Consider the following 15,045-nt stretch of genomic DNA (forward strand, 5'->3'; position numbering starts at 1 on the left):
CGATAATTAAGCAAAAACTGTCATCAAATGTAAACATCAATCTCAAGTGCAGTAGCAATGACTTCTAATTTATAGTGAATACATTTCTCCCTTAGAAAAAAAATTAGAATGGCATTTAAAATGTAAAAAAGGAAACATCACATTGATTCTTACTCAAGGGACCTAAATAACATTATGAAAATTGGCTTGATCAATATTAATTTTATAAAAGGTACAAAACACTTCACTTTAGATTATTCCATACAATAGTCCATAAGTGCCAAGGCAGGAAGATAATTTGTTACATTATTAAAGGGTTACTGTAAGTATTATGCTAATTTGCACATTAACCAGTCTTCCAAATAGTTTCCCAGGTTAAATATGTATGTATTTATTTATAGATGTATTCCTAAATGAATGAAATACTAACAATACATTTTCTGACTTGTTTGTGGTGATTATCTTCATTAATAAATATAAGGAAAATTTAATGTGAATTTGAGCTAACTATAATGGCTAGAGGCCATTTATTCCATCCTCTTACACAGCCTCAGGGGAGATATCATCCAAGCACTGAAGAATTCATGGGACCAATGCGCAAAATAGAAAATGGATCTATTACTTGTGATGGTAACTGACATACACGCTGAATAGTCCCATGAGTAAGGCCAACACAATCTCTCTTTGTAAACATAACTTCTTTGGAAAGCCAAACATAATCAGAAAGGATCTCAGTGAGCTGAATTTCAGGGGAGTTTGTAAGCACTGGGCTGAAATGTGTTGAAAGTGAAAGGGTTAGTTGTTCAAACGAGTCTGACTCTCTGCGACCCCATGGACTCTAGCCCGCCAGGCTCCTCCTTCCATGGGATTCTCCAGGCAAGAATACTGGAATAGGTTGTCACTTCCTACTCCAGGGGATCTTCCTGATCCAGGGACTGAACCCATGAATCTTGTGTCTCCTGCATTGGTAGGTGGATTCTTTACCACTGGCGCCATCTGGGAATCTCCCTTCATCATGAAAGGTCCACCAAAATCTGAACATATCTAAGATGTTCCTTCTGCCTTCTGGGTTCTGTTATACCATTGCTTTTTGATGATATGAATTGGCTTCAGAAACCTGGAAGCTCCTATTTCTCCTCTGGACCTTCTCCAGCTTGTCAGGATTTCCCATAACATGAATACCTCCAAAACCGAATATAACTATTTGGACTGAGCTGGCAAATGAAGAATATAGGAGTGATATTATTATTTCTCCAGTCTCCTACAACACATTCCCTGGTGGCTTAGACGGTAAAGAATCCTCCTGCATCGCAGGAGAGCTGAGTACGATCCCTGGGTTGGGAAGATCTCCTGAAGGAAGGCATGGCAACCCATTCCAGTATTCTTGCCTGGAGAATCCCCATGGACAAAGGAGCCTAGCAGGCTACAGTCCTTAGGGTAGCAGAGTTGGACACGACTGAGCAACTAAACACAAGATTTTATTAGCACATTTATGGTAACCCCATGTTACATCTGATTCAAAATTCCCCTAGGTCTTTCTCCTCTACCCTATACTTGAATATTTTGACTTCTCAATTCAGTTAATCCAGACTGACATCATAACAAACTCTCAAACCTCTCACTAATATGCATTATATTGAAGGCATCACCATAAATTCCCATCAGCTCCCGATCAAAAATCAGAATAAGATGAATTGACCTCTTCGAAGTCAACACTTCTTTCCACAAGTGACTCAAAGCATCTGCTTAATTATCAATTAATGAAATTGTATGGGGTAAGGACATCAAACCCAACCACTCACAGTTTCTAGAATTCCTGTTATGCTTCATAGACTATCTTACAATATACACATATCACCAAAAGAGACAAAGTTTATCTCACAATATATACATAATACACATTTTACTAAATCCTATTGAGACAGTTTTATTACTCAGGTGGTATGTTTTTAATATTTAACAACAGAATTTAGGAATTAGTTTTGGTATTACCTTTCCTACCTTCTATCATGGTAACCTCCTATCATCACATGAAAGATTTTCATGAATAATTTAAAGAATTCCTAGGAAAACCTTTATGCACTTAAAGGAATCTGTGTCAAAACATACAGATTTGTCTAAAAATCTCATTCTAAAAGAATGTCTTCTCTTTATACCAGATTCATCTTTTAGATGGGAAAAAAAGGCCACTGTGCCTTTGACTTACTATGATTTAATCTGTGTATTATCTCCATGACAATGGTGGATAAAAATCATTAAAGATTCTTGAAACACAGATATAGAGAGTATTATAAATACTGAAGAAAATTTGGCCAAGTGTAGATATACTCTTGTGTAATCACAATATTCCTCTCACTTCAAATTCATCTGATCTGTAAGCAGACACTTAATAAATGTCTGTTTTTGACTAATGTTGTGTCATATTTTCCTCTCACTTAAATAATATACTCTACCTTTCTCTGTAGCAGAAAAAACAAAAACTCACAGCTTTATCTTTGAAATGAATGAGGTTTATGATATTTTGAAAATGATGTGCAATTTCTTTTTCATTATCTAGAAATGGCAAGAGAGATGCTAGGGTTAGGGATAAAGAAGCCAAGCTACAAAAATGAAATAGGATATGGTTAAAAGCATCAGCTTGCCAGGAAACACTCAACAGCCCTAGAGTTCATCAAAATGAGAATGTCAAACAAATGAGCTAGAAAACAAAAAGTGTGGAAGCAATAAAACAAGCGAGGCAGATCGTCGGAAAAGAGCAAAGCGTCTAGGACAATGGTGCTCAAGTTTCAGAGTTAAGAAGACACACCTGATGGGACTGTTAACATTTCTAGGTTCCCTGGCACTATCCCCAGAGATGGAAACTGAGTACATCTTGGGTAAGTCCTGGACCATTCAGTAGATTCTGATGCACTGTGGTGTTCCATCAACACTTGAAGTAACACTGCTTTGGAAGCCTGAGCTCAGGCACTCAAGTGTATAGAACAGCAACTCTGTTGACATGGGAATGAAGGTGTGCATGGGGCCTGCTCTATGAGACCTCTAGGTGAGCAGTAGTCCCAACTGCTTCCCAGAGCCCAGGACAGAAAAGGAGTTTATCATATGTTCCATGGTCACAGTTAACACCTATGCTACGGTCCATCATCGCTGAATATTTATTTAAATTTGCATAATGTTATTTTGGGGCTTCCCTCATAGCTCACTTGGTAAAGAAGCTACCTGTATTGCAGGAGACCCCGGTTTGATCCCTGGGTTGGGAAGATCCCCTGGATAAGGAACTAGAAACCCACTCCAGTATTCTTTCCTGGAGAATCCCATGGACAGAGAAGCCTGGCAGACCACCGTCTATGGGGTCGCAAGAGTCGGACATGACAGCGACTAAACCACCACCAATGTTATTTTGGGCTTCCCGTGTGGTGCTAGTAGTAAAGAACCTGCTGGCAAATACAGGAGACATAAGAGATGTGGGTTTGATCCCTGGATAGGGACTATCCCCCTGGAGGGGGTCATGGCAAGCCACTCCAGTATTCTTGCCTGAAAATCCCATGGACAGAGGAGTCTGATGGACTACAGCCCATGGGGTCCAAAGAGTCAGACACGACTCAGTGACTAACATTTAAGCTATATAGTCCTCATTTTTAAAAATCTGTGTAATGGGGGTTATAGTACTTCAGTAAACTGTTAAAACAGACCAAGATTGCCTACAATGGAGTATCAACTTTTCCCCAAAAGGAAATTGGCTGAGGGACAATTAAGGGCCCCTACCCTCCCTTGAGAAAATTTACCCAAGTAAGATTATTGGAATCTTGGATTTTGATCTTGAATCTTGAATGGAGCAACATAAGAATGGAAAAATTATTAGAACTTCTCCCTGATACTGGGAAAGACTGAGGGCAAAAGGAGGAGGCAACACAGGATGAAGAGGTTGGATGGCATCACTGCTCAATGGACTTGAGTTTGAGCAAACTCTGGGAGATGGTGAAGGACAGAGAAGTCTGGCGTCCTGCAGTCCATGGGGTCACAAAGAGTCAGACAGGACTGAGCGACTGAACAACGAACAATCCCTTCTAGCTAGGGCACTGATGAGACTGCCAAAGAGCTTCTACTGACTACACAACCTTTCAAGTCTGAGAGGGAAGCTCCTCTATTGATTTCACGAACTGTTCAATATCTTTTAAATTAAATTTCCTTTCATTTCTGTTGCTTGGGACCATATAACTTAAGTAAGACACATCTTTCAATAGTTAGGTGCATAGATTAGACAAATGAAGGGGATTTCTTAAGGGTAATGTCTAACGACTGAACCAAAGCTTTAAAATACTACCTTTCCCATTTGTAGAGTATTTTATAGTGTTCAAAGTACTTTTCACTTATTTCACTGACCCCTGTAATAACCCAAACTGTATGTTGAAGACATCTGGTGCTTTATCCACAAACTAAAGGTTTGAGTCCAGACTGGAAACCAAATCTGCTCAAAAGCCAGGCTTTTTTATTATGTCATATGACTTGAGAACAATAAATCTCCATTGTTTGTTTACTTAAATTCAACATAAAAGGATGTAATGACAATTTAATGGTACAAAACACTGGAGAGACAAGTTACACCTGTGATTTCAGTGCCCTTCATTTGATGAATGGGGAAATTAAGACCCTGAATATTTAAGGGATCTACCTGAAATAGAACATAATCCACCAAAAGTAGAAATAATGCACACTGTGGTATACCAGCTTAAGAGTCCATTGAAGAGAATTTTAGTTACTGGAGCAAGAGTGTCATCGCTAAGAGAGTCTGCATGTTCTGCAGGAGCTCCTGGAAGGAGTCAGATTGCTGCTGCTGTTGCCATTCAGTCATTCAGTCATACCCGACTCTTTGCGACCCCATGGACTGCAGCATGCCAGGCTTCCCTGTCCTTCACTCTCCTGGAGTTTGCTCAAACTCCTGACCATTAAGTCAGTGATGCCCTCCAACTATTTCATCCTCTGTCGTCCCCTTCTCCTCCTGCCCTCAATCTCTCCCAGCATCGGGCTCTTTCCCAATGAGTCAGCTCTTCGCATCAGGTGGCCAAAGTATTGGTGCTTCACCTTCAGCATCAGTCCTTCCAATGAATAGTCAGGGCTGATTTCCTTCAGGATTGATTGTTTTGATGTCCTTGCTGTTCAAGGGACCCTCAAGAGTCTTCTCCAGCACCGCAGTTGAAAAGTATCAATTCTTCGGTGCTCAGCCTTCTTTCTAGTCCAACACTAGCTGTTACCCAGCATTAGCTCAAGGCTCCTAATGTCCAAAATTCTTGAAGGAACTCTGTTTTGTCACTGTCATTCCATCAGTCATCTGTTCTTGGTCTTGTCTTAACCCCATGAGAGTCACTCTGAACACACATAGAGCTGTCTGTAAGCTGAGCAAAAACTCCTGTTAGCAACTCAAAGAAAGCTCTAAGCATTCCCACTCCCTTACCAGCGCCTGAACGCATCCTCCATGACTGTGTCCTTTTGTTTTCTGCGCCTCTGGAGTCTCACCAGATCACAGTTTCTCTTTAACTTCTCAGAAGGGACAAGGCCTGAACACTGTAAAGCTTCCCCCTGCTCTCAATGTGGTGAACTGAGGTGTGCAATCAGGTACTTGTTACAAGTTTCCAACCAATTGGCTGGACCCTGCTCCAGACAGCATTGCCTCTAAAGTCCTAAAACTCTCAAATCACTGTATGGCTGTGTCTTAGGCAACCATTTTCAAATCTGACTCAAGGGGACTTCATCTTGCCGCTCTTTTTGGAACTTGACACTCATCTTCTCTGCCCTGTCCCTGGAACCGTGGTCACATCAGATTTGCTCCCACCAGCCTCCTCTGTCCCCCGGTTCCATTTGTCTCTTCCACTCCAAGTTCTATAAGGCCACCAAAGCGGGTGAGGCTGGGACAGCCACTGTTAAGGCTACAAAGGACATAGTATGGACCACACAGCCTTATTCCTTTGAGTAGTTAACTGACCCTGGACAGTGCAAGAAATAGCAACACTTTTAAAGGAATCTCTCATTTATGAAGGAGCCTCAATTTTTAGGATACACAGGAAGAAGAAACAAAATTATGACAGATTCCACTTCCCAAGAGAACCGAAAAGAGTCTTATGAAGGTTTTATTTTGGTCAAAGTCCTGGCAGAAGTCACTGACAAATCCTGCAGTTTAAAGCAAGTTTGGTGTTTCTTCCAATGTTTGAGTGACAACAGAATGGCAAAGCAAACTTTCCTCCATTTTTCTCAACCCAGCAGGACAATTGTTTTTCAAGAAAGGAATTATCATCATGAATCAGCTGTAAAATACACAACCATTTAAACTGACTGAAATAAGTAGCATTCATGCTGAAATAAGAGTGACCCTGAATACTTGAAATGAAAGAATATAGACAAGGAGGAAGAGAAGTCAGATCCCCGTTAGCATTTTAAAAGATTCATGGTGAAGAATAGACAAATAGGAGCATTCCCTGGGGTCAGTGTTTGAGGTTTCTTTGCAAATCTGAAAGGATATAGGTTAGGTCTAAATGGAAACCAACAAATTGAAGATAAAAAACAAATTAGTTAATTGTAAAGCCCTAAAGATAAAAATAACCCCCTTGGATTTGTGTGATAATATTGGGTTGCAAACATTTTAAATCTTCTTACACTTTAAAAATATTATCTTGACTGCTTACTTTATAACAATAAGAAATTATCCTAGTTGAAAGCTCTTGATCATCAGAATTAAGTCAATTTAAAGAAAAAAAATTTAGTTTATTCTTTTTCTGTTGCTGTTGTTGAGTTGCTAAGTTGTGTGCAACTCTTTTGCAACCCCAGGGACTGTAGCCCACCAGGCTCCTCTGTCCATGGAATTCACCAGGCAAGAATACTGGAGTGGGTAGCCATTCCCTTCTCCAGGGGATTTTCCCAAACCAGGGATCAAACCTGCATCTCCTGTGTCTCTTGCATTGGCAGGCAGATTCTTAGCACTGAACCACCAGGAAAACCCAATTTATTATAGTTTATTATAGTGCTAAAGTAATATATGGGCTCTCCTTGGTGGCTCAGATGGTAAAGAATCCACCTGCAATGCAGAAGACCCACATTTGATCCCTGGGTAGTAAAGATCCCCTGGAGAAAGGAACGGTTATCCACTTCAGTATTCTTCCATGGAAAATCCCATGAACAGAGGAGCCTGGTGGGCTATAGTGTATGAGGTCGCAAAGAGTCAAGACACAACTGAGCGACTTAGCACGTAAAGTAATACAGAGCTCCAAGTGCATGAACTAACTGACAAGCAAAATTACTACAGCTGCAAACATATGACAGATTCTGAATATCACTCTCCATTGGCCTTTTTGTCATTTCAAAAAAATCTTTCTTTAGTAAATCATGAAACCATAAAATTTTTCATCTTGAGTGGACCTTAAAAATCATGTCACAGCCAGTTCCTTCATCTTCGAAATGAAGAAATTCAAATTTAGAGAGATGAAATAGACTTAGAATAACATTCACCATGAAATACCTAGTTTAGAGTCTGAAAATAATAATATCAGAACACAGGTTTAGAATCTTTCTCTCTCCAGGACTCAGGCTACGGTTATGGACAACTAACCGAAATTAAGACTAGAGAAAGGAAAACTTCACAAACACTGAGCTATCGAAGGTTATGATATACACCACTGTGATCGGCTCTATTGCAAAACTTTCAGGTTGAAGTTAAGTCAATTAACCACCCCTTTAAAGATATTTAAAAAGAATAATGACAGCACTTTTTGGAAATAGTTAGAGCCCTCTACCATTGTCTAGAAAAAGGACCATTTATGGTTCCATCCAATGCCAGTAATACTATGCACAGCATAAGACATAACAAAACTATTTTAAGATCAATTGTTGAGTCCGATGACTGTACCTCCCAGCCTTCAATATGAGACTGCCACTCCTCTAAAACTTCCAACTTTTCCATCTGTCTCTTGGCCTCGTTGATGTTGGAACAGACGGCTTTCATGGCTTGGAGAGCTTCCATGACTGCTGCATAGTCACTGTGTTTCCTTGGAGTCCGCTTAAGCAACTCCTGTTTATACACAAAAAACAAATCGCCCTTTGATCTTCAGCTTTCTGGGACAGCAGGTTCAGACTGACCAGGAAATGAAAACTGCAAGGATCGTGAGAACCACTTTCAGAAGTGACATCACAAACTCCTCCAAGATCAAGACCCAAAATAAAACACTGAATGAATAAGTGTCACCACCTGCATACACCATAGTCACTTTAACTTTTCCCTTAAAATGATGTTGTTTTTAAAAACTAAATTAGATATCCCCTTTCAAACTATCAAATATCTCACCTACAACATGTAATTTTTTAATATGATTTATAAGTTTTTATAATTTTTATGTTTGACTTGCACTCCAAAATGAGGACTTCTTTATATGTTGATTTCATTTCTCTAGTGTTTAAAAGAATGGTAAACCATCAAACAAATATGTCCTATAATTTAAAAAATAATTTAAGTCCCTTACTTTGTTAACACTTTTTGAGAGACTATAAAAAGTGTCATAAATAAAGCAAATTTTTAAACTGTCTCATATTCTAGTAAAACAAGTAATTTATAAATTCTGCAATACCCCATCATTAAAGGAGCAATTTATGCTGTTTTTGCCAACAACTTGGCTGTTTCTCTCTTAGTTAATTCTCTACAATGAATTCTACACACCCTTCAATAGCTTTTTCCTTTTCTTTTCTTTTTATTTTTTTTTTTTCCATTCAGGATATCAGAACTAGACTAATCTTTAATCTTATTTAAAAGGTCTTATTTAGAAGCACAAAATTAAACATCTTCACCCACTGTCTAGACAGCCGTGACCACATTGCTTTTTAATTAGTCATTTGTTTCCTTACGACAGTTGCCATCATCATGTAACTAACACAATTAGAGAAATCCGGAGGCAAATCTTGAAGAGAATTTTCTAAATTCTTAACACAGTGGGAAAATATGCAGTTGTTATGCTCTCTTGATGTTCTTTATTGCTGAAAATTCTGTCATCAACTTTGACCCTGCATTCAAAATATTCACACTCTGTTTGACAGAACCAGCACCAAAACGATCCACATTACATCACTGCCAAGGTCAGGTTTAAAAAGTTGTGCTGGATCACAAATCCATAAAAGAGAGATGCAGGTTTCTCCAAGTCTTAGTGTTACTTGTAAATTATGTGAAGTGGTGAAGGCAGTCTACGGGCTATGATCGGGGGCTCCATGGGCCTGTGCCAAGTGGGTATCTCTGGAGTTGAGACATGAATTTAGATTCTGTGAGACAGCAAAAGAAATGACCAGTAATAATCTGTCAGTTACTGGCTATGAACCCTGTGGTGGTTGGCCAACCCAGTATTTCAAGTTCTACAAGTAAGACCAAGGTATCTTTTCTTTAAAACACTGCCTAATCCCCTAATGTTTTCCAATGAATAAATAAAAACCAACCCAAATTAAACAGAATACCAGCTCAGTTTTTCAGTTGATGGTAAAATGGAGAAAAATATCAATACCAATATATCTACTGCACAAGTAGTTTTTTCCTGTTTATCTGCGATGATAATTTTTCAAAAAGCAAAAAGATGTCATTTCTCCATGACTTGAAAATGCTCTGAATTGACCTTTCTGCCTAAAGCAAGGATATGTCCATGTTCCTATCTCTGAGGTCACCTGAGGTCATCCTTGATCAGAAATGAGTTGATTTAGAACAACCACTCAACTTGATATATTTCTTTTAATATCACCATCCCTTCTGATTCTTAAATCCTCGGGATTCCAAAACCAGGAACAGGAATAAGAGGAGTGATGAGAATGCATGCAAATTTGTCACCAAATCAGAGGTCAGAAGGGACTACCAGAAAGATGGGAGTCACATGTGCATCAACCCTGTCTACCCCCTGAGGACTCTGCCACAGTTCTACAGACCTGGACATCCCTGTGCTAGTTTCTCTCTACATGAGCTAACCAAGCGATTTAAACTTGTTTTCTTTTAATAAAAAAAACCTTTTCAAAGAAAATTTTCATTGAAATCTAATGTATGCAACTGACAAAAACTAAAATGAAAAAATTCAAATTCACAACATCTATTTCTCAAAAAGTAAATCAATTAAGAATGCCAGTTTGTATGACAATAGCATTTCTGAGTTTGTCTTTTAATTTAGATACTAAGAAGTAGTTAATATATTAAAATAAATCAGAATCAAATACACATGAGTAATAATGGCTAACATTTATGGAGTGCATACTATGCTAAATGATTTGTATAAAATAGCTTAATCAATTATTAGGTACTCCTATATGAATACATATGCATGTATGTCTATGTATACAGAGATATACATATATACATATATGTATACATAGATATACATACATTTACACATTCTTTTAGGTATTTATTATAATCATATCATCATCATTATGATGATCATCTGTTTCATACATGAAACCCATGCCTTTAAGAGGTTAGATTACAATCTCACTCATGCAGCTAGTAAGCAGAAGGCATAGGACTTGAATTCAGAACTCAAATGTTCAACCACTACTCCCAACTGACTACTCAAATGTCACATTTCCAAAAAAATTCCTTTCCAGAACTGCTATTCTAATCTATTCATATATCCTTATATTTTGAGCAATATTTAGTACATTACAATGTGTTTTCCATAATAAAACTTTTGATCATTTGTAACAAGGCCATGGACCTATGACCATAGGCATTTCCTGTCTTCCAGAGGCAGAGTTTTCTTATAACTGTCTTTCCACGTTCTATTATTTATTATCCCATGTGACCCACTCCATTACCTGTAATAATGACTGAAAAACCAGGCTCTGAGATTACGTAACTTAGCCTTAACTTCATTAGCATCAAGAAGTCACCAATGGTTGGGGAAAGGAAAAAAATACACCAACAGCAGGTTTACTGAAGATAAAATAAAGTGCTATATAAACTGGTCATAATGTACTTAAGAGGGATTTATCTTGAAACTAATGTGTTTATACTACAGATAACTCAAACAAGTATTTTTTATTTTTTTTATGAAGATCACAAAAAGTCTCTATTCCCAGGACATTTGTTCCCTACTCTCTATATAAATTAGTGACAAAATAGCTATTTTTTTTCCCAATAACTGTATTTGTCTTTTCTTTAGAATGTCAGACTATTTTTTTTTAATTGAAATACTCTATTTATTTTTTTTTTATTTTATTTTATTAGTTGGAGGCTAATTACTTCACAACATTTCAGTGGGCTTTGTCATACATTGACATGAATCAGCCATAGAGTTACACGTATTCCCCATCCCGATCCCCCCTCCCACCTCCCTCTCCACCCGACTCCTCTGGGTCCTCCCAGTGCACCAGGCCCGAGCACTCGTCTCATGCATCTCACCTGAGCTAGTGATCTGTTTCACCATAGATAATATACATGCTGTTCTTTCGAAACATCCCACCCTCACCTTCTCCCACAGAGTTCAAAAGTCTGTTCTGTACTTCTGTGTCTCTTTTTCTGTTTTGCATATAGGGTTATCGTTACCATCTTTCTAAATTCCATATATATGTGTTAGTATGCTGTAATGTTCTTTATCTTTCTGGCTTACTTCACTCTGTATAATGGGCTCCAGTTTCATCCATCTCATTAGAACTGATTCAAATGAATTCTTTTTAACGGCTGGGTAATATTCCATGGTGTATATGTACCACAGCTTCCTTGGGGGCTGTGGTACAGAATGTCAGACTATTTAAAAGAACATTTTTATTTTTTAAAAGATCACCAGCAAAAATACACAGGTACAAGGGAAATGCAACAATGAAGAAAATACATAAAGTACCTTCAAAAGTAGAGGGTATTTGCATATTCTTTGTATTGGCGTTACCAAGTATCCTTCCAGAGGGACATCTGTGTTCTTCCGTCCTCCAAGCAGCATGCAGTTCTGGGGTAGAAATACAGACAATGAATTACATTTTTAAGCCTGATTCTCTCATAAACTTTTCTGTTGAAAACTTGTGAAAGCATGTCTCTATATAACTTCTGTCTCTGAGAAATGCATGTGTGTGTACATGCTCAGTCGTGTCTAACTCTTTGAGACCCCATGGACTGTAGTACACCAGGCTCTTCTGTCCATGGGATTCTCTAGGCAAGAATACTGGAGTGGGTTGTCATAACCTCCTCCAGAGGATCTTCCCTACCCAGGGAATGAACTCACATCTCCTGCCTTGCAGTCAGATTCTTTACCACTGAGCCACTGGGGAAGCCTAAGAAAAGCACATTTAGTTACAAATAAAATTTACAGGATAGAAAGGAAATAATTTTGCATTTCAGATTAGAGACCAAAATGTGTTTTGAGTCTTTATCTTGAAAATAAATTCACATATATCCACCTGAGTATGAAGTCTGAGGAAGAAGACAGAAAGTGAAAGATGGAGGAATGAATTAATGGAGAGATGTTGAGTGGATGGATGGATGTGCTGAGAAAAAGAAAGAAACAGAGATGGAGGGATGAACTAATCGAGAGATGGATGGATGGATGGATGGATGGATGGATGGATGTACTGATCGATGGATGTGCTGACAGATGAACAAACAGATGCACACGTACATATGCACATCATGCTTAGGGAGAGGCTGTGTGGTGATGCAGGAGATCAGGCCTGAAGATAACTGGGTTCTCCCCATGCCCTGCCACTGGCAAGTGATGCAACTTGGACCAATTTCAAGGTTCTAATTTTCCTCTCTGTTAAACAGGCCGGTTTTAATCCAGTGATCTGTAAGCCACTTTGAGCTGTAACACCTCACCAATGACACTGGCCAGCCAGTCTCAGAGAAGGAGATCAGATATGATCTCCACAGAGGCAAGATGAAAGGAGAAAACTCAAAAAGAGCAATCACACTGAAATAAATGGAAGCAGTTTCCATTTACTGAAAGTGACGGTCAAGAGAATCGATGCTGATAAAGACTTGATCCTCTTAAGCTTTTCATCTTTATTCTGTGTTTAAGGAGCAGTGACAAGAAAAAATTAAAAAAAAAAACAATTTAGAAACAGCTGCTTTAATTTAAAAATTTTTTATAAACTGTTTTTTGGCTGTGCCACAAGACTCATGAGATCTTAGTTCCCTGACCAGGGATTAAACCTGGGCCCTGGCAATGAAAATGCCAATTCCTAACCACTGGACAGCCAGAGCATTCCCTAAAAAATAGTTTTGAAACTGGTGTAAAAACCTGCTTCTGTAGCACCTATCACGGTGACTGGCACAGAGAAAGCAGATAATAAATATTCAACAAAGGAAGAAAAGGGTCCCTCAAGCATCATACTGATAATTTAATAATCTGTATACCACTATCTTTTAAAGTACAGTCTTACTTCAGCAAGAGGAGAGATTGAGTGCTGAGCAGGAAAGGAGAAAAAAGGAACAGTCATGGAAGCAGAACAACGCCAGCCCCCTCACCGCCCCCACTGCCCAGAGCAAGCAATTTCAGCTCCAATCTGTGCAACCAACTGGGCAAAACCAGCTCCATGACTTTCACTTCACCAGCAACCTTAGACAGAGCAGCAAATAAGGGTCTCATTCAAACCTGTTCTTTGGGGGTTTCAACCCGTATTGCAATCAGGTCATCAAAATAACTCTTTCCACCTGTTATGGTACTATCCCCAGAGGAATCCTATGTATTAATAACATATCTACATACCATTCTACTTCCAGTGATGCTTTGGCGTTCCCGTATTGAGTGAACACTCCTTATACATGCAGCCACCCCCTGTACCTAGCCCTGGGCTGAAGCACCCAAAGGAACCCATGACTGTCTAACTTGCTATTGGGGCTTCCCAGGTGGCTCAGTGGTAAAGAACCCACTTGCCAATGAAGGAGACGCAAGAGACATGTGTTTGATCTCTGGGTCAGGAAGACACCATGGAGTAGGAAATGGCAACCTGCTCCAGTCTTCTTTTCTGGAGAAGTCCATGGACGGGGAGCCTGGTGGGCTACAGTCCATAATGGGACTCTCTGGTGGGCCACAGAGGGTCAGACACAACCGAGTGATTAAGTAGCAGCAACCTGCTTTTATTTTCTTATCCACTAGTACTACATAGACTACAAACTCCCTTCATAACAACTGAGGTTGGTTGTCATTTTCTTTCTTTTTTAAATTTTTATTGGAGTCTAGCTGATTTACATTGCTGTATAGCAAAGTGAATCCATTATACACATACACATATACACTTTTTCAGATTCTCTTCCCATATAGGTCATTACAGAGAATTGAGTAGAGTTTCCTGAGTCCTTATTAGACTGGCTTGTGAGAGTCACCTCTCTACTTATGTAGACAGAAAATATATTTCCTAAATAAGCTCCCAGATAGTCTGTCAATCCTAAAACCTTACTCAGGTGATGGCATATGCAAGTACCCAAAATTATAACATCATCATCCCATATCTGTAACCCCTTAATGTTTTCCAAAGGGTGATTGCTATTATCCCTATTTAATGAGTAAGGAAAATGACACCAGAGATGTAATGAATTTCCTAAAGTCATTCAGATAATTAGTGTCCACTTAGTGCCAAGGCAAGAACTATCAAAGCCAGGGTCTTCCTACCAGCAGCATCTGGGACTTGGGATAGGTAGCGGACACCCAGTGCTGCTGAGAGCATAGTGCCCTGAGGGGCAGAGTTCTGAGACCTCACAGGGAGCCCCATCAGTCCAAAGGTGCAGGAACCTCCTCTGGCCATGCCAGAGAGAAGAGATCAGTAAATCTCTTCCCCCAAACAACTGATGTGTGTGTGCATGCTAAGTCGCTTCAGCCAAGTCCTACTCTTTGCAACCCTATAGACTGTAGTCCTCCAGGCCCCTCTGTCCGTGGGATTCTCCAGGCAAGAATACTGGAGTGCGTTGCCATGCTCTCCTCCAGGGGATCTTCCCGACCCAGGGATCAAACCATCTCCTGTGTCTCCTGCCTTGCAGGATTCTTTTACCAATGAGCAACCAGGGAAGTCCAAAACAACTATTATACTAAACTAAATTGTGGGGGAAAAAACCAACAATTTCAGGACTCTGGAAATCAA

The 15,045-nt window shown here is 39.3% G+C and overlaps 1 protein-coding gene across 4 annotated transcripts in view; it reads right to left on the reverse strand.

The window, feature by feature from the left end:
* The window catches only part of PREX2 (phosphatidylinositol-3,4,5-trisphosphate dependent Rac exchange factor 2), a 303,314-nt gene that overhangs the window by 203,391 nt on the left and 84,878 nt on the right, over positions 1 to 15,045 (reverse strand). For 3 of the 4 annotated variants that reach the window (XM_065902846.1, XM_065902845.1, XM_065902848.1), the window contains exons 5-6: positions 11,820 to 11,921; positions 7,871 to 8,032 (exon numbers count right to left, since the gene is read on the reverse strand). In XM_065902846.1, coding sequence (XP_065758918.1) covers positions 7,871 to 8,032; positions 11,820 to 11,921 — 264 coding nt within the window. The remainder of the gene's footprint in view (positions 1 to 7,870; positions 8,033 to 11,819; positions 11,922 to 15,045) is intronic. The other variant, XM_065902847.1, reaches the window with a different exon arrangement.

The sequence above is a fragment of the Muntiacus reevesi genome, chromosome 12 (assembly GCF_963930625.1).
Source record: "Muntiacus reevesi chromosome 12, mMunRee1.1, whole genome shotgun sequence".
Lineage (NCBI taxonomy): Eukaryota > Metazoa > Chordata > Mammalia > Artiodactyla > Cervidae > Muntiacus > Muntiacus reevesi.